At 43.7% G+C, this 16,825-nt stretch overlaps 1 protein-coding gene across 1 annotated transcript; it reads right to left on the bottom strand.

The window, feature by feature from the left end:
- Positions 1-663: 663 nt before the first annotated feature.
- PATL2 (PAT1 homolog 2) lies at positions 664-8,844 on the bottom strand. Its single transcript, XM_033107625.1, has 14 exons — positions 8,551-8,844; positions 7,847-7,927; positions 6,960-7,102; positions 6,373-6,441; positions 6,020-6,161; positions 4,630-4,750; positions 4,433-4,530; positions 4,165-4,218; positions 3,932-4,065; positions 3,635-3,794; positions 3,018-3,158; positions 2,057-2,154; positions 1,353-1,502; positions 664-904 (listed from the first exon to the last, which is right to left on the bottom strand). The coding sequence occupies exons 1-14, from the start codon at positions 8,842-8,844 to the stop codon at positions 886-888; spliced, it is 1,704 nt and encodes a 567-aa protein (XP_032963516.1). The 3' UTR covers positions 664-885.
- Positions 8,845-16,825: the final 7,981 nt, after the last annotated feature.

The following is a 16,825-nucleotide window of genomic DNA, read 5'->3' as shown; positions in this document are numbered from 1 at the left end:
TCTCACTTTTGGGGGCTTTGTGCTCACTAGTGTCTCTACATGAAATACTTTTCATTTCAGCTTAAATGTAACCTCCATTGACAGGCCTTCCTGGACCATTCCATTCCAGTCACTCATCACGCAGTTTTGTTTTCACCATGGTGTTTATCACTACTTGGTGTTTTGTGTCAGTCCCTGTCAAAGCAGAATGTAAGCTTCAGAAGAGGGGGGACTTTTCCTTGCTCACCACTGTTACCATACCACCTAAAATGGTGCCTAATTGGTAAAAAGCACTCCAGTGTTTGCTGATGAATGCATAACCTTGTTTGTCAATTTAAATCAAACATTTCATATCCCATGAGAGATATTTATATCCAACCCTCTTAGCTCATTCATTATTATGCAGACAAGCTATAACATGTAATTCTTAAGAAAAGGAACTTCCCTTAACCTATGTCAACAATTACCTACTGTCAAGTTTCTGCTTCCCTCTTAGAAAATTCCAAGTTGATTCTTCTTATAGTCAGAAAAACTTTTTAAAATGGCAACATTGAAGCAATTTCCAACATATTTTTGTTAGATATAACAAGGTCCTGTCCCTTATTTTAAGAACATTCTTAGAGCATTCACACGTAAGAAAATGGCTTTCATTATACCTCCTAACTTACAAACAAGTTTCAACAATCATTGTCTTATCTCTTTAATCATATTTTACTACGCCATGTTTTTTTAGGCATATTATTCAGGTTCTTCAAGAAGCACAAGAAAATGTTTGGGGCAGTGTCCTCCAATATATCAAGGGATAAGAAATGTCTTCAGACTCTTGGATCCCTATAGACATTGCCCGCACAGCTAGTGTCTGATGATTAAACTTTTCCGACATGTATATATTCCAGAACAACGGGATCAGTAGATCCAGGCAAGCCTACAAAGAGAACAGATGTTAACTACAATCAATCTCATTTTCTAAAGTATCGGTGTGATTTGATTAATATCTGACTCTTTCCAGCAGATGGTAAATTCTGAGGACAGAGGTGACCTCCATATTTTTCATGCTTATATTTTGGAACAGTTGTCCCTCAAATATTTCTTGATTGAACACTTCAGCCTCTCAAATTAATTATTTGCCCTCAAATAGCTTAGCATGATAAAGGACCAAAGCACCTGGGATTAAAACATTTGGCTGAAGAAACAGGCCACAGGGCCCTAACTTGGAGCAGACTGGTTACTCAGTAAATGCCAAAAAGTCTAGGGCTACTTCTAAAAGCAAGTTATCCTCCATACTCTTGGTTTAAAGAAGTAGAGATGGGACAGAAACTAGACTGGGCTTGAAAAAGGAGCGGGGCTATGACCTTATTTCTGCCATCACTTACTGCATTGTAGCCTCCAGCTGCTGTACCAACTGTTTGTCTACATGGCGACAGAACAGGGGAAGAAGGTTGCTGGGGAAGGCAAGGGGTTCTGCCAGAGAGGTTGCAGGCATCTGAGCTATTTCCCAGGCAATTAGAATCACTATGTCTGTCCTGGAGGGCAGAGAGGAAGAAATAGAGTATTTGTATTTAGATTCAAGGCCAAGATCCTTATTATCCTCTACCACCACTATCACCCTCTATGCATGTAGCAATTGAGAGAGAACGTTTGACATTTGACATATGCCAGGGCAATGCTTCATGCTTTATACATCTTATTTCTTATTTAATCTTAATAATTCTATAAGTGGTTAGTACCATCATCCCTAGGTCCCTAGTTTATAAATGAGGAAACAGGTTGACAGAAGGGAAGTAACATGCCTGAAAGTTACAGTGCTAATAAGTGACAGAGGCAGAATTCAGACCTAGAGCTGTTTGACTCTAAAGCTTGTCCCCTTAATTACTATGTTATACTGCCTCCCATGGGAAAGGAACTCTCTAGGGGACTATAGGAAAAAAAAGGCAGAACAGAACAACTACAACTCTGCTACTTTTCCCTTTGACCCAACTCCTCTCCAATGCTTGAATACACCACTCAGGAAATATCTGGCTTAGCCTACACATCCCAGGGATACTGAAATAATATTTACAGGTCTTTACGATCTTACCAAACTGTATGGTCACTGTTGGATTCCTCTAGGGAAGAATCCAGGCACACCAACTTCTCCCCATGACTCAGCAGAGCATAGAGCAAAGATATTCCAAACTGCAAGTAATAAAGTGTCCGGTAAACTGAGTTCACCCTAGGCATTCAGTGCTTCCCTGCCTCTGTCTTCCCAACTCAAAGGGCAAGTTCACATGTACAAATGGAGTCCAACACCCATAAAATTGTCAGGTTTTACATTAGCTGGCCAAAGAACTTTCAGACCTTTCCAAGGGAATCACTGCTTTGAATTTCCAAAAGATTCTTCTGGGAAGCTGATTAAATGCAAACTCGTGAGTTCTGCCCCCAGGAGTCAGTCTGTAGATCAGGAATGGACCCAGGAATCTGACACAAGTAGTCTGTGGAACCCCCGCCCCCTTTAAGAAGCACTGCTTTAGGCAAAGATCTTCGGAGAGGGGTTCATACGATAATCCACTGGCATATTAGAAGTTGTCAGAACTTCTACATCTAGAGTCTCATCTTTCAAAACTTTATATCTTATATTTGTTATATATCTAATATTAATATAGTGTTACATGTATATGACTTATAAACACACATGGGTGATATGGTTCAGAATTTTTTTTTTTTACCAAAAGGGATTTAAAAAAGAAAATCGAAATGTTTGGCAACCTCTACTCTAGAGGTCTACACCAGCACCATCATTAGGGAGCTTGTTCGGAAGCAGGTGTCTGGGCCCCACCCAGGTCTACTAAATGAAATTCTCGGGATGGACCCAAGGAACTGGTATTCAATAAGCTCTCCAGGTTATCCTAATGCTCACTAGAAGTTGAGAAGCACAGCAGAGGATAAACTGGAGACATGAGAAGATTGCAGAGAGATAAAGACATTCCCTCATTTATTCCTTGCCAGTGATACCCCTGGAGGCCTTCTCTGGAAAGAGAAAAACTTCCCGGATATGTTACCTGATTCTGAAGCACCGCAGTGACTAGCCGCTCTGAGGAGCCAGGTGGAAGCAGCATTAGTCCCTGAAGTCCTTGCAGGAGTTCATGGAAGGTCAAGTGATTGATATATTTGCTCAGAGGTTGGAATAACATCTGTAGGGCCTGCAAGAAGGTCAGTGAATGCTTCTCTGACTCCATCTCCTCCCACCTTGCCTCCAATCCCTTTTCTTGCCGACCTGCCTTTGGCACCTCCCTGGTTATTTACCAGACCTATCACCACTCATGTCTCTCTATCCCTAACACTGGTCATTCAATACCTACTTGTTCTAAAGTGCCTTCCCTAAGAAAAGTACATATGGAGCTCCACACTTCCCAGGGAGTCCTTATTTTCTCACCCTCCACAGCACACTCACACCTGTGCAACCAAGGCCGGTGGGTTTTCTTTTGATCATTGCACCCTGAGATGATCAGCTGTTCCTAGAGTAGTTTATTCTGTCACTCCTTCACCTGAGGATGGCAGCATCAACTTCACTGCCCAATACCTTCTCTGACATCTCTGGGAGTAGGGACTGGAGGAGGAAGAAAGATGCCTAACCCATCCATGAAACCATCCTCTTCTCCACTTAATGCCCCAGTACCTGATCAGCTGCATCCCTCCTGACCAGGAGGGGTAGATGGTGGGTGATAGCCAAAAGAAGGCTAACCGCCCGATCCTGGGGCAGGAAGGGGAGTAGCCGGGCCACTAGGGCTTTCCCCTTCCTCACGGAGAGCACCTGCAGGAAGCCATCTGCTGCCTCACTGCAAGTGAGATAGAGCATTTTCAGGGCTCTGCATAGAGGAGAGGGCTACATGCCAGAAAAGAGGGGCTGAAGCAAAGCCAATGTCTTTGCTGATCCTTCCCTTATTGGGCCGGGGTGTGACCCTCCCCTGCTTACTCCAGATGATTCTGCTCCGGGGTGTTTAAGGACTGGAAGAGCTTCTCAACCTGGTTTCTCTGCTGCTCAGAGTAGCAGGGCCGTGAAGGCCCATCCTTCTGGCCCTCCTCTATCTCTAGTAACTGAAGGAACATCTAGGAATTTGAGGGCGAGAAAAGAAGCAAAGGTCAATTTGAGCAATATCCCATTTTCAAGGGTAAGTTAGGAACTCATCCCTAAGGAGCTGATCTCACCTTCTCAATCCAGTACAACACCCGAAGCCTCTGACTGCTTGTAGCTCCTATCTCCTAGGAGAAAGAGTCCCCAGCCATCAGCCACACCTCCATAGCAGCAGCCCAGGCCTTGGGCAAGCTAGAAATTGAGCTGGAAAGGCTAACACAAAGTCTGATCACAGTTCTTCCTCACTCTTAGGTCACAATCTGAACAGAAGCACAAGAGTGCTCCAGACCTTTCCCCAAAACAAGGAAGAGAAAAAAGGTTCTGGGAAGATATTGCTCCTACCGGCTCTTGAGTTCCATGGGGTACAGCATCAATAGCTCGGCGAGGGCTAAAACACGTCGACACAGCTACCTGGCCCAGGGAACCCTCAATTCGAACCACTGCATGAAAGGAGTTAGGACAGGCATATTTCCCTCCCCTTTCCATCCTCTGTCCACCCGGATGGCCGGCCCAACCCAGCAGGTCAGCCCAGGTCCTACCTGATTCGTAAGCCTCTGCCTTCTGAATGTAAGGCGTTACCAGCTTGAGGGACTCAACCTTGCTCCTTTGCCCAAGTAGCTCTTCATCTGCCTGCCTCTTCTCTAGTTTCTGATAATATTTCTGAGAGTCCATGGAATGGAAAAATGTATACTCATCTTCTGAACTTAGAATTAAAGTTCTCAAGTGCAACCTCTTAACACACTGTATAGCATCCATTCCAGAAACGAGCCTGGCAAATTAGGCCCTTATGGCAATCATTCTAAAGAACCTTAAGTACCCTGGGCCTCATGCCACCTGTCCTGGGATCCCTATACTAAGGACTTGAAGAGCTAGGTACCACTATCAGATCTGATGGAAAGGTGGAGAACCAGGAAGCAAATCTGTCCCAGCACCTGCAACCTTGCTGCATTCCTTGTTCCCAAGTTACACACTGCACACCACATATCCTCCCCCTCCCTATTTTGATTTGGTGATTCTACCTGTCCTTTCCAAAATCGGAGTTATCTGATGGCATGAAGACCATCAGCAGCTTGAAGAACAGAGATAGCACTATTTGTCAACTTGCTTCTAGGATTTGCTCTTCTGAGGATTTGCTCAGCAGCTCTAATATTTTCTTAAAGAAATCTGTAAAATCCCAAGCTAAAAAAAGCCATTGACTGTGAGCCAAACAAGGATTTCAATAAAGTTCCTTCAATTAGGAGAAGTGTCAAAAAGGCACGAGTATAAAACTACTTCACTTTCAGTGATCCTGACAGGAAGAGGCGAGTTTTTGAAGTGGGGTGAAAAGGAAGAAATTAAATAGGAAGGAGATAAAGGTGGGAACCTTGGTAGGGGACTCATGGAAGTTAGGGAGAAAGAGAAACACAGCTTAGACAACCCCAAAACCCATAGACAAATATTTGCCCCATAAATAAAAGGGAGGTAAGGAAGCAGGAGGAAGAGTCAAAATGTCTACCAGCATTTGTTCAATTCAACATATCAAATCCCACTATTTATAAGACCCCTGTGTTTTAGATATAAAAAAGGAAAAGTAAATAAATGGTTATAATAAGACATTTTTAAAGACGCACAAAAGTATATCAAGGTGGAAAAGTCCATATTTCTTAGCTGAATAGGGAAAATTCTTGGCAAAGGATGGAGACAAAAACCTCAGGGTGTGTTTGGAGAATTGTAAATAACCCCATTCAGTTGAAGTGTAGAAGAATAGACGGGTGAATGAGGTTGGGATGTCAACTTTAGAAATATGGCCCCTCGCCTAGAGTAGTTATCTTTCCCAACTGAATGGACATGGCCCCTATGAGATGAAGAAGAGAGGATCTGAGAGGGCCTGTGGAAACCAGGCCCATTTGACCCCAAGGTCAGAGGATGGGAAGAGCATGTGGGGCTCACCTGGTAGTAACAGTCATCCAGGCTGGGGTTCTCACTCTGCAGCTGAACCATCTGCACTTTTATCACCCAGTCCTTCTCTTTTTGGGTCATGAGGTTAGCATAGGGGTCTGGCTGCTGAGACCAAGGCTTCTTGGCTGGGGGACTTCAAGCCAGGAGGAATGTCCCTTTAGACCTACCCACCCCTGCCACAGTGAAATCCCAAGGTGTGGTGAGCAGGGTGTGAAACTGTCTAGGAAGGATGGGAGAGCATACAGAGGTGGGCAGCTCTACGAGAGTCCAAATTGTGCAGGGACTTTGGGGAAATACTCAGCATGCAAATGAGCTGCCCACCACCCTGCTCCTCAAGGTTTTACCTTGGTGTTCGACTCTGCTGCTGCAGCTGCAACATCCGTTGGTGCTGAGGGTGGAGCTGCGTCAGATGACTGGGAAGAGTCAGAAAGAAACTTGGGCTGGCTGAGAGAAGCTCTCGGCTCCCCACCCCTCCACTCAGGTAGCCTCTGCTAACCTGAGTTGGACATCTAAGGGAACCCTGTTGTTTACGTGCCTCCCAAAAGACAGCCACATGAAACATCACAACCCCAGCTCAACAGGGCTCACATTCCCCTCCAAGATACACTTTTCTACAACATGGCTGCAGGAAATCTTGACACAGTAGAAAGCCATTTAGCCTGATAGTCAGGAGTTCTGAGTCCTAATCTCAGTTCTGCCATGCCAGCTAATCCTCAAGTAAGTTCTTTTAGTCTCCCTGGGCCTCCATTTCCTCATCTGTGAGGGAGAAGGGGTTGGACTCTACTTCCCACTTATTACGTTTCTGTAAGTATTTTCCTGTGGCAGCTGGTAGTGCGGTCCCCACCCCTCCTCAGCCACTACCTCCTAAGACCTCCAAAGAAGAGCTCAGATGGTCACAGACACTGGGGTACCTGGCACCCTGAACCAGTACCTGAACCTAGGGGACTGTAAGGTCGGTGAGCTGCAGAAGAGAGATGGGTCTGGTGAGAGCAGTCGAGGGCCAAAGTGCCGCGCTGGAGAGCTGGTGCTGGCATGGGTAGGCCGGAAAGGACTGGGTGACAAGTAGTCCAGCGTCTAAGAGAGGAATTAAGACATCTGGGAGAAGGGCATACCCACCAAAAGAATGCTGCTCTTGTTGATAAGTGCCTTTCCTGCCTCTACATTCTCACCTGCCTTTTCCCTCAAGAACCTCACCAAACATTTGGCCATCTGGGGGGATGTGAAGTCACCAGACTGTGGATCCTGCCCTTGTTTCCAACAGAGTTTGTTACCTCCTGGGGAAGCAGCTCTTCAGTCCCTGGCATTGAGGGGGCAGGTGCTTTTTCTACTATTTGGTGAGTCAGCACCTCTCCCTATCCTCTCTGAGGCTTCTCTCAGGCTTTTGGGTCTTCGGCTACTGGGACAATGCTTAGCTGTCTCTTTTCTGAGTCATCTGAAGCCCTCCTCAGAGCTGAATTCCCTTCTTGTTCTCCCTGCAGGATGTCTTGCAATTCCTCCACCCCAGGCCATGTTCCCATTATGCAGTTAATTGAAGGGCAGGTGCTCTTTCTAGCCCTAAGCTCAGCACTGCTCATCTGCTGAAATGAAAAGACGTGGGGATCTAGTTTATCCTTTTTCATATGAATGGTCAGTTGTCCCAGTACCACCTTTGTCACTTACCAAGCTTCTCCACATGATGGGCATCTCTCAAGTCCCATACCCATACCTTACCCAAAGCAAGGTCAAGAGCAGACTGAACATAATGAATTTAGGGACACTTGGTATGCTCCTTCTCAGCACCGAGTCACTTTCTCACATGATCGGACTGGAGCAACTCACCTGGCACAGAAAGTACAAGGAGGTAGGTGACATCCCCAACACGCCAGGGGCCTTGATTCCAGGGGAGCTGAGAAGACCTTTCTGGAATGGGAGGGAAGAAAACCCAACTCGAATGAGCCCCTGTGGTGTCTTCTACATTCATCTGTGTTTATAGAGGGTGGGGGCAGCAAGGCCAACTATTTCCAATACACAGGATAGTGGCAGCCTCGTCCTCCCTCATAATTAAAGTCAACTGGGCCAGGACCCTTCTCCTGCTCGGAGAGGAAGCAAGCCCGGTATCTCAGGAGAAGCAAAACTAGTATCTCAGGAGTAGTTTGAAGGAGGGTCTGAGTCACTTCATTTCTACATGGGAATCCTTATCTCTCTCCATTCGCTGTGGGAATCCAAGGGAATAAATAGCAGGAATGGACTGTTGAGACCCAGGGACCCAGGGTCAAAGGTGACCTTCAGCACTAAGAGCAGGGCCAGCTCCTATAGGTGATATACAGCCCTGCTTAGACCTGGTTTTTAAGGTGAAGACAGCATCAGAAACTAAGTGGGAGACAGGAGGAAAGAGGGAAGGAAGAAGAGAGTCCCTGGTCAGGTTCAGGCCTGACATAGAAAGTGTTAACCCAGAACCTGTCTTAGAAAGGGGTGGAGGAGAGGGGTGTTTAGTAATAGTTCATGAACTGAGGCAGTTCCGGACAACCATCCCGCCATGGTACCTGGGCGTTATGGACAGCAGTGAGGACAGCTGGATCCCCAAGACTGTTTTCTTCTTCCTCCTCCTCCTCCTCCACGTCCAGAGCTAGATCAGGATCCAGATTCTCCTCCTCGTTCTCATTTTCTTCCTCCTCCTCTAATTGGGAGGCAGACACCAGCTCCTCCTCAGGAGCCAAGGGGCTACAGGACTTTTCTGGGCCTTGGCTTGAGTGGAGTCCTGAGGAGGAAGTAGACGGGGGCTCAGGTGTGAGGAGTCTTATCCAGAGAGGCTGCTTCTCAGAAGTGCTTGTGCTCATGCGCCATCTCCAGCACCACCTTCAAATAGCGCGTCCTGTTCTAAGCGTTCCAGTCAGCCTCCTGACCCCACGGGCCCCGACTTGTCCTCCCAGAGAAAAAGGAACCTGGCAGGTGCCAGACACCTTTACTTGCTACATTCCCTCTTCTATCACCTAATTTGGTACCAACAGAGGCCTCTCCACTGGCTCTCCTCCACCTAACAGCCCTTTCTGTGCCTCTTTAATTAACCAAGTTCCAGCTGCTGTGACTCACTGCAATATAACCCTACTGTGCACCAGATACATTCCAGGTGTACGTTCATTTAACGCTAACCATCATACAAGTTTGTTGTTGATAGTTTCAACTATGAAGGCAAGGAAAATGGGGCCCAAAAAAGTGATCTCAGTCATCCAGCATGACGTAGCTCTCAGGTAGGAAGGTTTGGAATCCCTCCCAGCGATGCTGGATACCCAACCCCATGTCCGTCCACTGAACCAGAAGAGCAAGTCTTGACATCACTGGGCTTTTTACCCAGATATCATGGCCCACTTAGTGATACCTTCAAGATATTTCATCTTTGCAGGCTGGCAGACTTCCTCTGTGGCTGCTTCCTCTGGGGAGAGATCACTTGCAGCTTTTGGAAGATAAACCTGGGAGAGGGAAGAGACCCACAGACACGCTGCTCCTCAGGATGGATGGCATGGCACCCTAAAACAGCCACGGTCTTCCCCCAGCTAGGTTGTCAGAGAAGTACTGGCCCAGGGTCTTGAGGAGCAGGACCCTAGGCTCTCAGACAGCCCTAAATCTCTACCCTTTGACCTCACTGTCCCAGCTCTAAGGAGCTGTCCTTCAAATAGACAGAAGTGAGGGACAAGGCTAGGAGTCGGAGGAGAAGCACTCCCACACAGACGCCACCAGCCTCCATCTGTGCACAGCAAGGGGACCTCACAGCTGCCTTGCTGGTGACACCCACCACTTGACTGCTGTCCTTTCTGCTTAGTTTAGCCATGGCAGCCCGGCCAGTGCTGGCTTGCTGCCCCTGGCTTTAAGAGTCCCAGCACCGCCCCTGCTCTTCCATTAAAGGGCCAGCATCCCCCAACCTAGGGGTTTTGGTAGAAACATAAGAACACAACCTTATGATAAAGAAAACCCTTGAAAGGTCAAGAGAAATAAACTGCACTTTTAACCATTAAGGGTTTGAGTACAGTTTATTGGGATCGCTATTTGGGGGCAGATATTTTTTAAAAAGATCCCTGTTTTCTACACCCTTCATAGGAACTGTGTGAGGTTGTTTCCTTCAATCCCTAGGTTTTGCTCCATCAAAACTGGGTAGGAAAATTGGCAGATCCTGGGGAGATTCCCTAACAACCAAGTTCTCGGCACTTCAGGGCAACACACTTGTGGAGCCACCTGCTTACCCTTCACTGCCCCCTGTGAGCCTAAGTCTGCTACCAGCTGTAACTGATGAGGGACGGACCCCTCTGAATTTAGAAGCCAGATCTTCAAGGTAAAAACATTTCTTCTGCATGAGGTACACAGACAATCTTGTATCCTCTCAGCTGCTCTAATGAAAAACTGGTTCAGAAGCTCAGGAGTAAAAAGAAAACAAAACAAAAACAAGCATATCAGTACTGCTGGTAGGCAAAACCTAAGACCCAGCTGAGCCTTATCTAACACCAGACTGATCCTGGGTTTTGTGCCCACATCCTGTGTTCAGCTGAACCCCACATGACTGTAGAACTTGTGAATAAAAACAAAAACACAGCTAATTTCTCTACATCAAAAAGGCAAGTTAGGGCCCTATCGTCCCAGTTATAGAACGATGATTCTTGGTGCCTCCAAAAATTTGTCTCAAAAATTTTGCTGTAGGTCAGAACAGGTGAGGGGAAAATTCTAAGTAGCTTGAAAGTTACTGAAAAACTCTTCAAATATCTGAATTAGGTTCAGGCCTTTTTTGTAATGTTATTCAGCTGTTTCTCTCAAGAAGTTCCTAATAATTCACTTTGTTATTATTAACAAAAGGGCCAAATGGTGAATTTCAGTATTCCAGGTGATTTATTAGGTGACATATCAGGTTGTTATAGAGACCAAGTCTTAGGGAGAGCCACTAGCTGCACGCAGATTTTCATTGTGAAGGGACTTCCTATACCAGACTAGTACCACAGAGGGTGATATAGGGCTTAGTCTTCAAGATCACACCTGGCTGTTTGAAGTTTCACTTGGGACCTAGTGACTTCTGTGAAAGTCCCTTACCTTTGCCTGAAGTCTTATATGTACCCGGGTGCCAAAAAAAAAAAAAAAAAATGTATACACGTGACTTGTATTCATCTTTTATTATTGTGAGTATTACAATTTTAATACACTTTTTTCCTTTCTTAAAATGTGTATACATTTTTTTGGTACCCTCTGTATATACCGGTCCCTTAGGTTTTCTAACTTTCTGCTATAGTTTAACTGTGCTAAGTTTAAGCCAAGCCTCTGCTAGGCTTGGGGTAAGTACAGCAGTGAATAATAAGGCAGGTGCCACCCGGGGCCTTTTAGAGCTTCCCAAAAAATAAGAAGTACAGTCAGGTAAACAGGATTGTTGGATTGGATAAAAAGTCCACTAGAAATGTTTACCTTTGCTGAATAAAACTCCTAGGACTTTCCCACTTGTATGGGGAGATTTATTAATCCATTGTTTCAGTTTCTTTAATGGCTATAGATCTGTTCCAGTTTTCAGTTTCTTTGTGAGGTTGTGTCGTTAAATTATACAGTCTTCTAGAAATGTGCCCATTTCTATAAGTTCAAATTTATTGACATTGGCTCGCTTAGGCAGCACATATACTAAAATTTATTGACATAAAGTTACTCATACTGTAAGACTATTTTTTAAATCCATGCTATATCTGTATGTTGTCCCCCTTTTTATTCCTAACATTTATGTTTTATCCCCCTTTTCTTTTCTTTCCAGTTTGTCTATTTTATTAGTCTTTTCAAGAAAAACCATACATAAGTCAGGGATTTTAATAAAGGGATATTTATCAAGGTGTAGAAAGAATATAGTGCAATCGTAAGGAATATTACAGTACCTTGGCACTGGTTATAGTTGGTTATTACCACTTTAGGAGAAGGGCCAGTGGATGGGGTGCTTACTAGAACCTGGAGACAGAGAAGGCTGCCTGGCAGGCAGGTAGATAATTTCAATATCTGTGTCACATTGGCTCTAGTGTGGCAGCCCTCTCCTAAATTATATCCATTCTTTCTAAGATCTGATAACTGCTCTCCTCTTGCCTCTTGAGTTCTAAGTGTGGGAAAGACACCCCCCACTTGCTAACCCCAGGGTGCTTCAATATCCTTTATGAATTTCTCTTAACCCTGCTTACACCTTTGTAAATATGCCCTCCACAAAACTCTCCTCGGTTACCCTACTCAAACGTGCTATTTGGTTTCCTGGCAGGACCTTGACTGACACCATCTCCATCACCAGCCTACTGAGCCCTTCTTTTCTTGTCCTCATTCAGCTTCCTCTTCTATCCCTCAATTATCAGTGATTGTCAAACATAACAATTGTTCTCAAGTCTCTATACGTGACTCCCAGAACTTTATTCTCAGCAGCCACCTCACCTCTTATGGTATTCAGAAAATAGAGGCCATTTGGGCTGATCTACTTAAATTTATGCTCAGAAGAAATTTACATGCAGCCACAGGCCTTCTCACCTCCTTCTTCCAGGTGGGGAGTCCCTCTTCCTCTTCAAGTCCAACCTTTCTTCCTAGATCCTATGCCTTCCGGTCCCTTAAGTCATGCTTCTCTTGTCCGTGTCCTCAGCCTTTCTATTTTTCCTTCTTTCTTTTTCTTATAGCATAGCATAGAAATATCAGGATTTGTTCATTTTTAGAAACAAAATCCCTTTCTTGTTTTTGTTTCTTAGTTTAACTGCTCCTTGTCTCTCTCCTACCTGACAAACAAGCTTCTCCATTTCTTCAACTCACATCATCCCTTCAGCTGTTGCTCTCTGGCTTTTGACTCCATCATCATGGGGATACCAGGGGACAGATTGACATCAATCATCCCACAAGCCCCTCAACTCTTTCTATGGACAACTGATATTTTTTTCAGCCTTATGTCAGTACTCTGCAAACACCCCATCATGATAAATCCCCTACTCTCACTTCTATCCTAATGCCAGCACTGAGCACTTCTTAGATGAAAAAAATAATAATCTGAAACTACCATTACCCGTCATTCCTCAGAAACTATTCTCAATTCCCAGTGATTTCATAATTATAAGTGCAAAAGACATGTCTCCGTCCTTATCTTAGTTGAAGTCTCTACAGCATTTGACACCGTTGATCATGTCCTCTGTGCATCTCTATTCTCCCACAGCTTCCTGACAATTCAGTCTCCTACTTCTTCTTGTACCTCTTCGGTCATCTTTCTTTGGTCCCTTTCCTGCTCTCCTCATCCTCTTGCCATCCGTCAAATATCCTATTCCTTATGCCTCTTCTCTTTCCCCTCTACATCAAATATTCTTAATCTGAGGGTCCCCTGAAATTGTGTATATGTCTGTGTGATTTTTAACATGCACATTTTCCTGGAGAAACAGAACTTTCATCCCATTCTCAAAGGGATCGAGAATCCCCCAAAAGCTTAAGTCCTCTGCAACCTCATATCCCTGGGCAATCTCATCTACTCATGCTTCCCTACCACCTACAGGCTGATGATTTCCAAGTCCTAAAGGAAGATCTGAAAGTACTAAGGAAGTCCTAAAGTACTAAAGTAAGATCTGACACTGCCCAACTGAAAGCACCTGCGTGGTTTTCATCTCCTATCCTTTACATAAGGTATAAGGCTCTTTAAGATCCAACCCTGACTGCCTCTCCAGCCTCCTGTCTTAAAGTTCCATGCTTTCTAGTTTGGGTTTCAGAAATAGTGAACTGCTTTGAGCTGTGTGGGGAGAGTAGAAATATGATGGAGCCCTCTCCTGTAATCACTGCACTAGGATGTGTCTCCCTGCCCTAAGGACCTCTCACCCTTGGTCTGGGAGTTTTATTCAATTGTTCATTGAAGTGGCTTCTTGTCCCAGTTCCTTCTTTCTTTTCAATGACATCGAACATGCATATCTTAGCAGGTAATATGCTATTCATTGTGCCATACAAGCAATGTGAATTTGCCAAGCAAGAATTATTTTAATTGGAAGGTGATTTCAGATGCTTTATTGAATTGCCTTACTCTAATATTCTAAATATTCAAATGCAGGGAAAAACTCATCTCAGGCTTCACCTTCTCCAGGAAACCTTCTCAGACACCCGCCTCCCTTCCAGGTTGGATGAGGTGTGCTTCTAATATCCACTCATTGGCCTTTACACATTTTTCTCGTTTATACTCACCACACAGAGTAGTAATTCTATTTCTGTATTTGTCACCCCCAAATGAAGAGAACAGAGATGTGTCTTCTTCATCTTTGTGCCTCCAGCACTTAACACATTATCTGCAACAGAGTAGGTTCTCAGTAAATATTGAGTTGAACTGAAATGAAAAATAATGGTCTTTCCCCTCAGAGACTTCTTCAGATGGCATTTCTTGCCTGCCACCTGGGTGTGTCCTACTCCAGCCCACTGTCCACATTGCCCTCAAGAAATGTCATTCTAAGAAAACAAACCTCATGATACCTAAGCCAGAAATCGTATGAGAAAAGACATATAGATTTGACTAAAAAAGTAAAACTTCTCTATACTGAATATATATTATGCCAAGTAAATTCAGATGGAGCAAAGATTTAAATTTAACAAAAAAATTAAGCCTCAAAAATACTCAAACAAAGTAAGTAGAGAAGGCCCTGCCAACCATGACCCCAATTCATAAGCCCTGAAAGGCGACTGATGAATTTACAACTACATAAAAATGTAATGCTTCTGAATTGCAAAAATAAATAAATATATAAAACCATAAGCAAAGTCAAAAGAACTTTATTTTGATTCAGTAATCTTACATTTACCTTTAAAAATTATTTAAAAGAAGTTTTAGTTGAAGATTCTTTTTGTTTCTGAAGATTTTGAGGTCTCAGAAAAGATGTTTACGGTAAGCCCAGGTACTATTAGTAATATTTCTTTCACAACTGCTGGTAGTCAATATTATCCAATCAGCAACCATGTCAAAATTAACATAACACTGTTGATGGATAATATAATATTCCTGTGAAATTTATCAGGCTCCAGCTGCTGACTTTTGAGATTAAGTCAACGGCAGGAAGTTGGCCTCCTGTCTCACCATCACCTTGGGGGATAGGATTTCAACATGTGAATTTCGGGGGGAGACAAATATTCAGTCTATAGACGTGACCTTTGGGGAATATAGGCTAAGTATATAAAACCACTAATTTTTTTTAGCGGTATTTTACATTGAAATATAATATTTAATTATAAAATTCTCAAAAATGTTATTGTTTCTCAAAACTATGCTTCTATTTACAGTATAGAAGAGGTGGGTATGTAGATAGAAAAAATGAGGCTGTCTTCCAAATCTGTATTCACTCCATAACCGGGTAATTCAACTTTAATCTGTAATCACCATATTTATAAGGAAACTCCTGGTTAAGAGAAACTTTTTTTTTCCTGCTTCCTATCACCGGTTTATTACAAAGAATGTGAATGAACAGCCAGATGAAGAGGTACATTGGGTGAGGTTCAGAAGGGTCCTGAGTGCAGGAACTTCTGTCCCTGTGGAGCTGGGTGTGCCACCCTCCAAAGCATGAATGTGTGCGCCAACCTTAAGAGAAACCTTTAAAAACAGATTGTTTTAAAAACAGATTGGTTTCATTTAGGCTCATTTATTTAAACATCCTATGACATTTGGTAGATTTTTTCAACCTTAGGAAAATGCAGTTCTTAATAGGGCTTCATTGAATTATACCTAAACTCGGCAACATATTTTTTGCACACTTAGAAGTACCATGGACTAAATAAGGTTACCTAAACAGATAAAAGTAAAGGGTTTCTTTTCAAATTTAAAATATATTTGTTTCACACGTAAGATTGCCTGAAAACAAGCTGGAAGAAACTATTAATGTCTTGACTATGACCGTTTATTGCATTTTTCGGCCTCTGTTTTAAAATGTTCAATAATTTGGAGTTTTAAGTCCTACTTTTCTACTTATGTTAAAATAGATAGACTTGAATGGCTGACATCACCACTATGACCACTAAATTGTTTGAGGACCAGAAATCAACTCTATTAAAGTTGCTTCCTTGTATATTTCAATCATGGCTTCAAATGTTCTAAGCATTTTGGATATGACTACATTTGCTTAACGCTGATTGGATGCTGATGATGGTTCCAGGATGTCTCTGGTTTCATATCCAACACATCTGTGGCCGTAATACATTCCCTCCTATCCTTGCTCCTATTTCTCCATATTATCCGGGAGTAACTCAAAGAAAGACACCTTTCAGATAGGGTGCTGAATATACGGTCACCAATTACAATTTCCACCAATTTCCCTGATTTTCTCTGACCAAAAGCTGAGGTTTTATTTCCTGGAGAAGTGAGATGAAAATCAATAAGCTATTCTTGTTCATCTAAAACTTGGTAGTTGATCTCCAGCGAGGCCATCAGGATCTGGCCTGGTGGCTGGCTCAGGAGCCAGCTGACTCGTGTCACTCATCCTGTCGGCTGGAAGAGGTAGACTTATACACGCTGGCTGAGAATCTCCAGGTGGCAGCAGCACGGTTACTGTCTGAACCCTTCTTGGCCTCTGCCCCTTCAGGACCTTTTTCCTCCTAACATTTCATTTTGAAAAATTTTACACCCACAAGAAAGTTGAGAGACTGATAAAATCAACCACTGTGTGTCCTTCACTTAGTAGTCGATAACATTTTGCCTAACAAATATTTTTTAGATAAACTCCTCTGTTGTATCAGGAAGTATCTATTCTAGTGACTAGGGACTTTGGCTGACAGAACCATAAACAGGAAATTCACAGAACGAGAAACACAAATAAGAAGTAAACTGAAAAACTGCCT

Source organism: Rhinolophus ferrumequinum, chromosome 6 (assembly GCF_004115265.2).
Source record: "Rhinolophus ferrumequinum isolate MPI-CBG mRhiFer1 chromosome 6, mRhiFer1_v1.p, whole genome shotgun sequence".
NCBI lineage: Eukaryota > Metazoa > Chordata > Mammalia > Chiroptera > Rhinolophidae > Rhinolophus > Rhinolophus ferrumequinum.
Note: the sequence above shows the minus strand (reverse complement) of the source record. Positions and strands in the feature narration are given on the sequence as shown.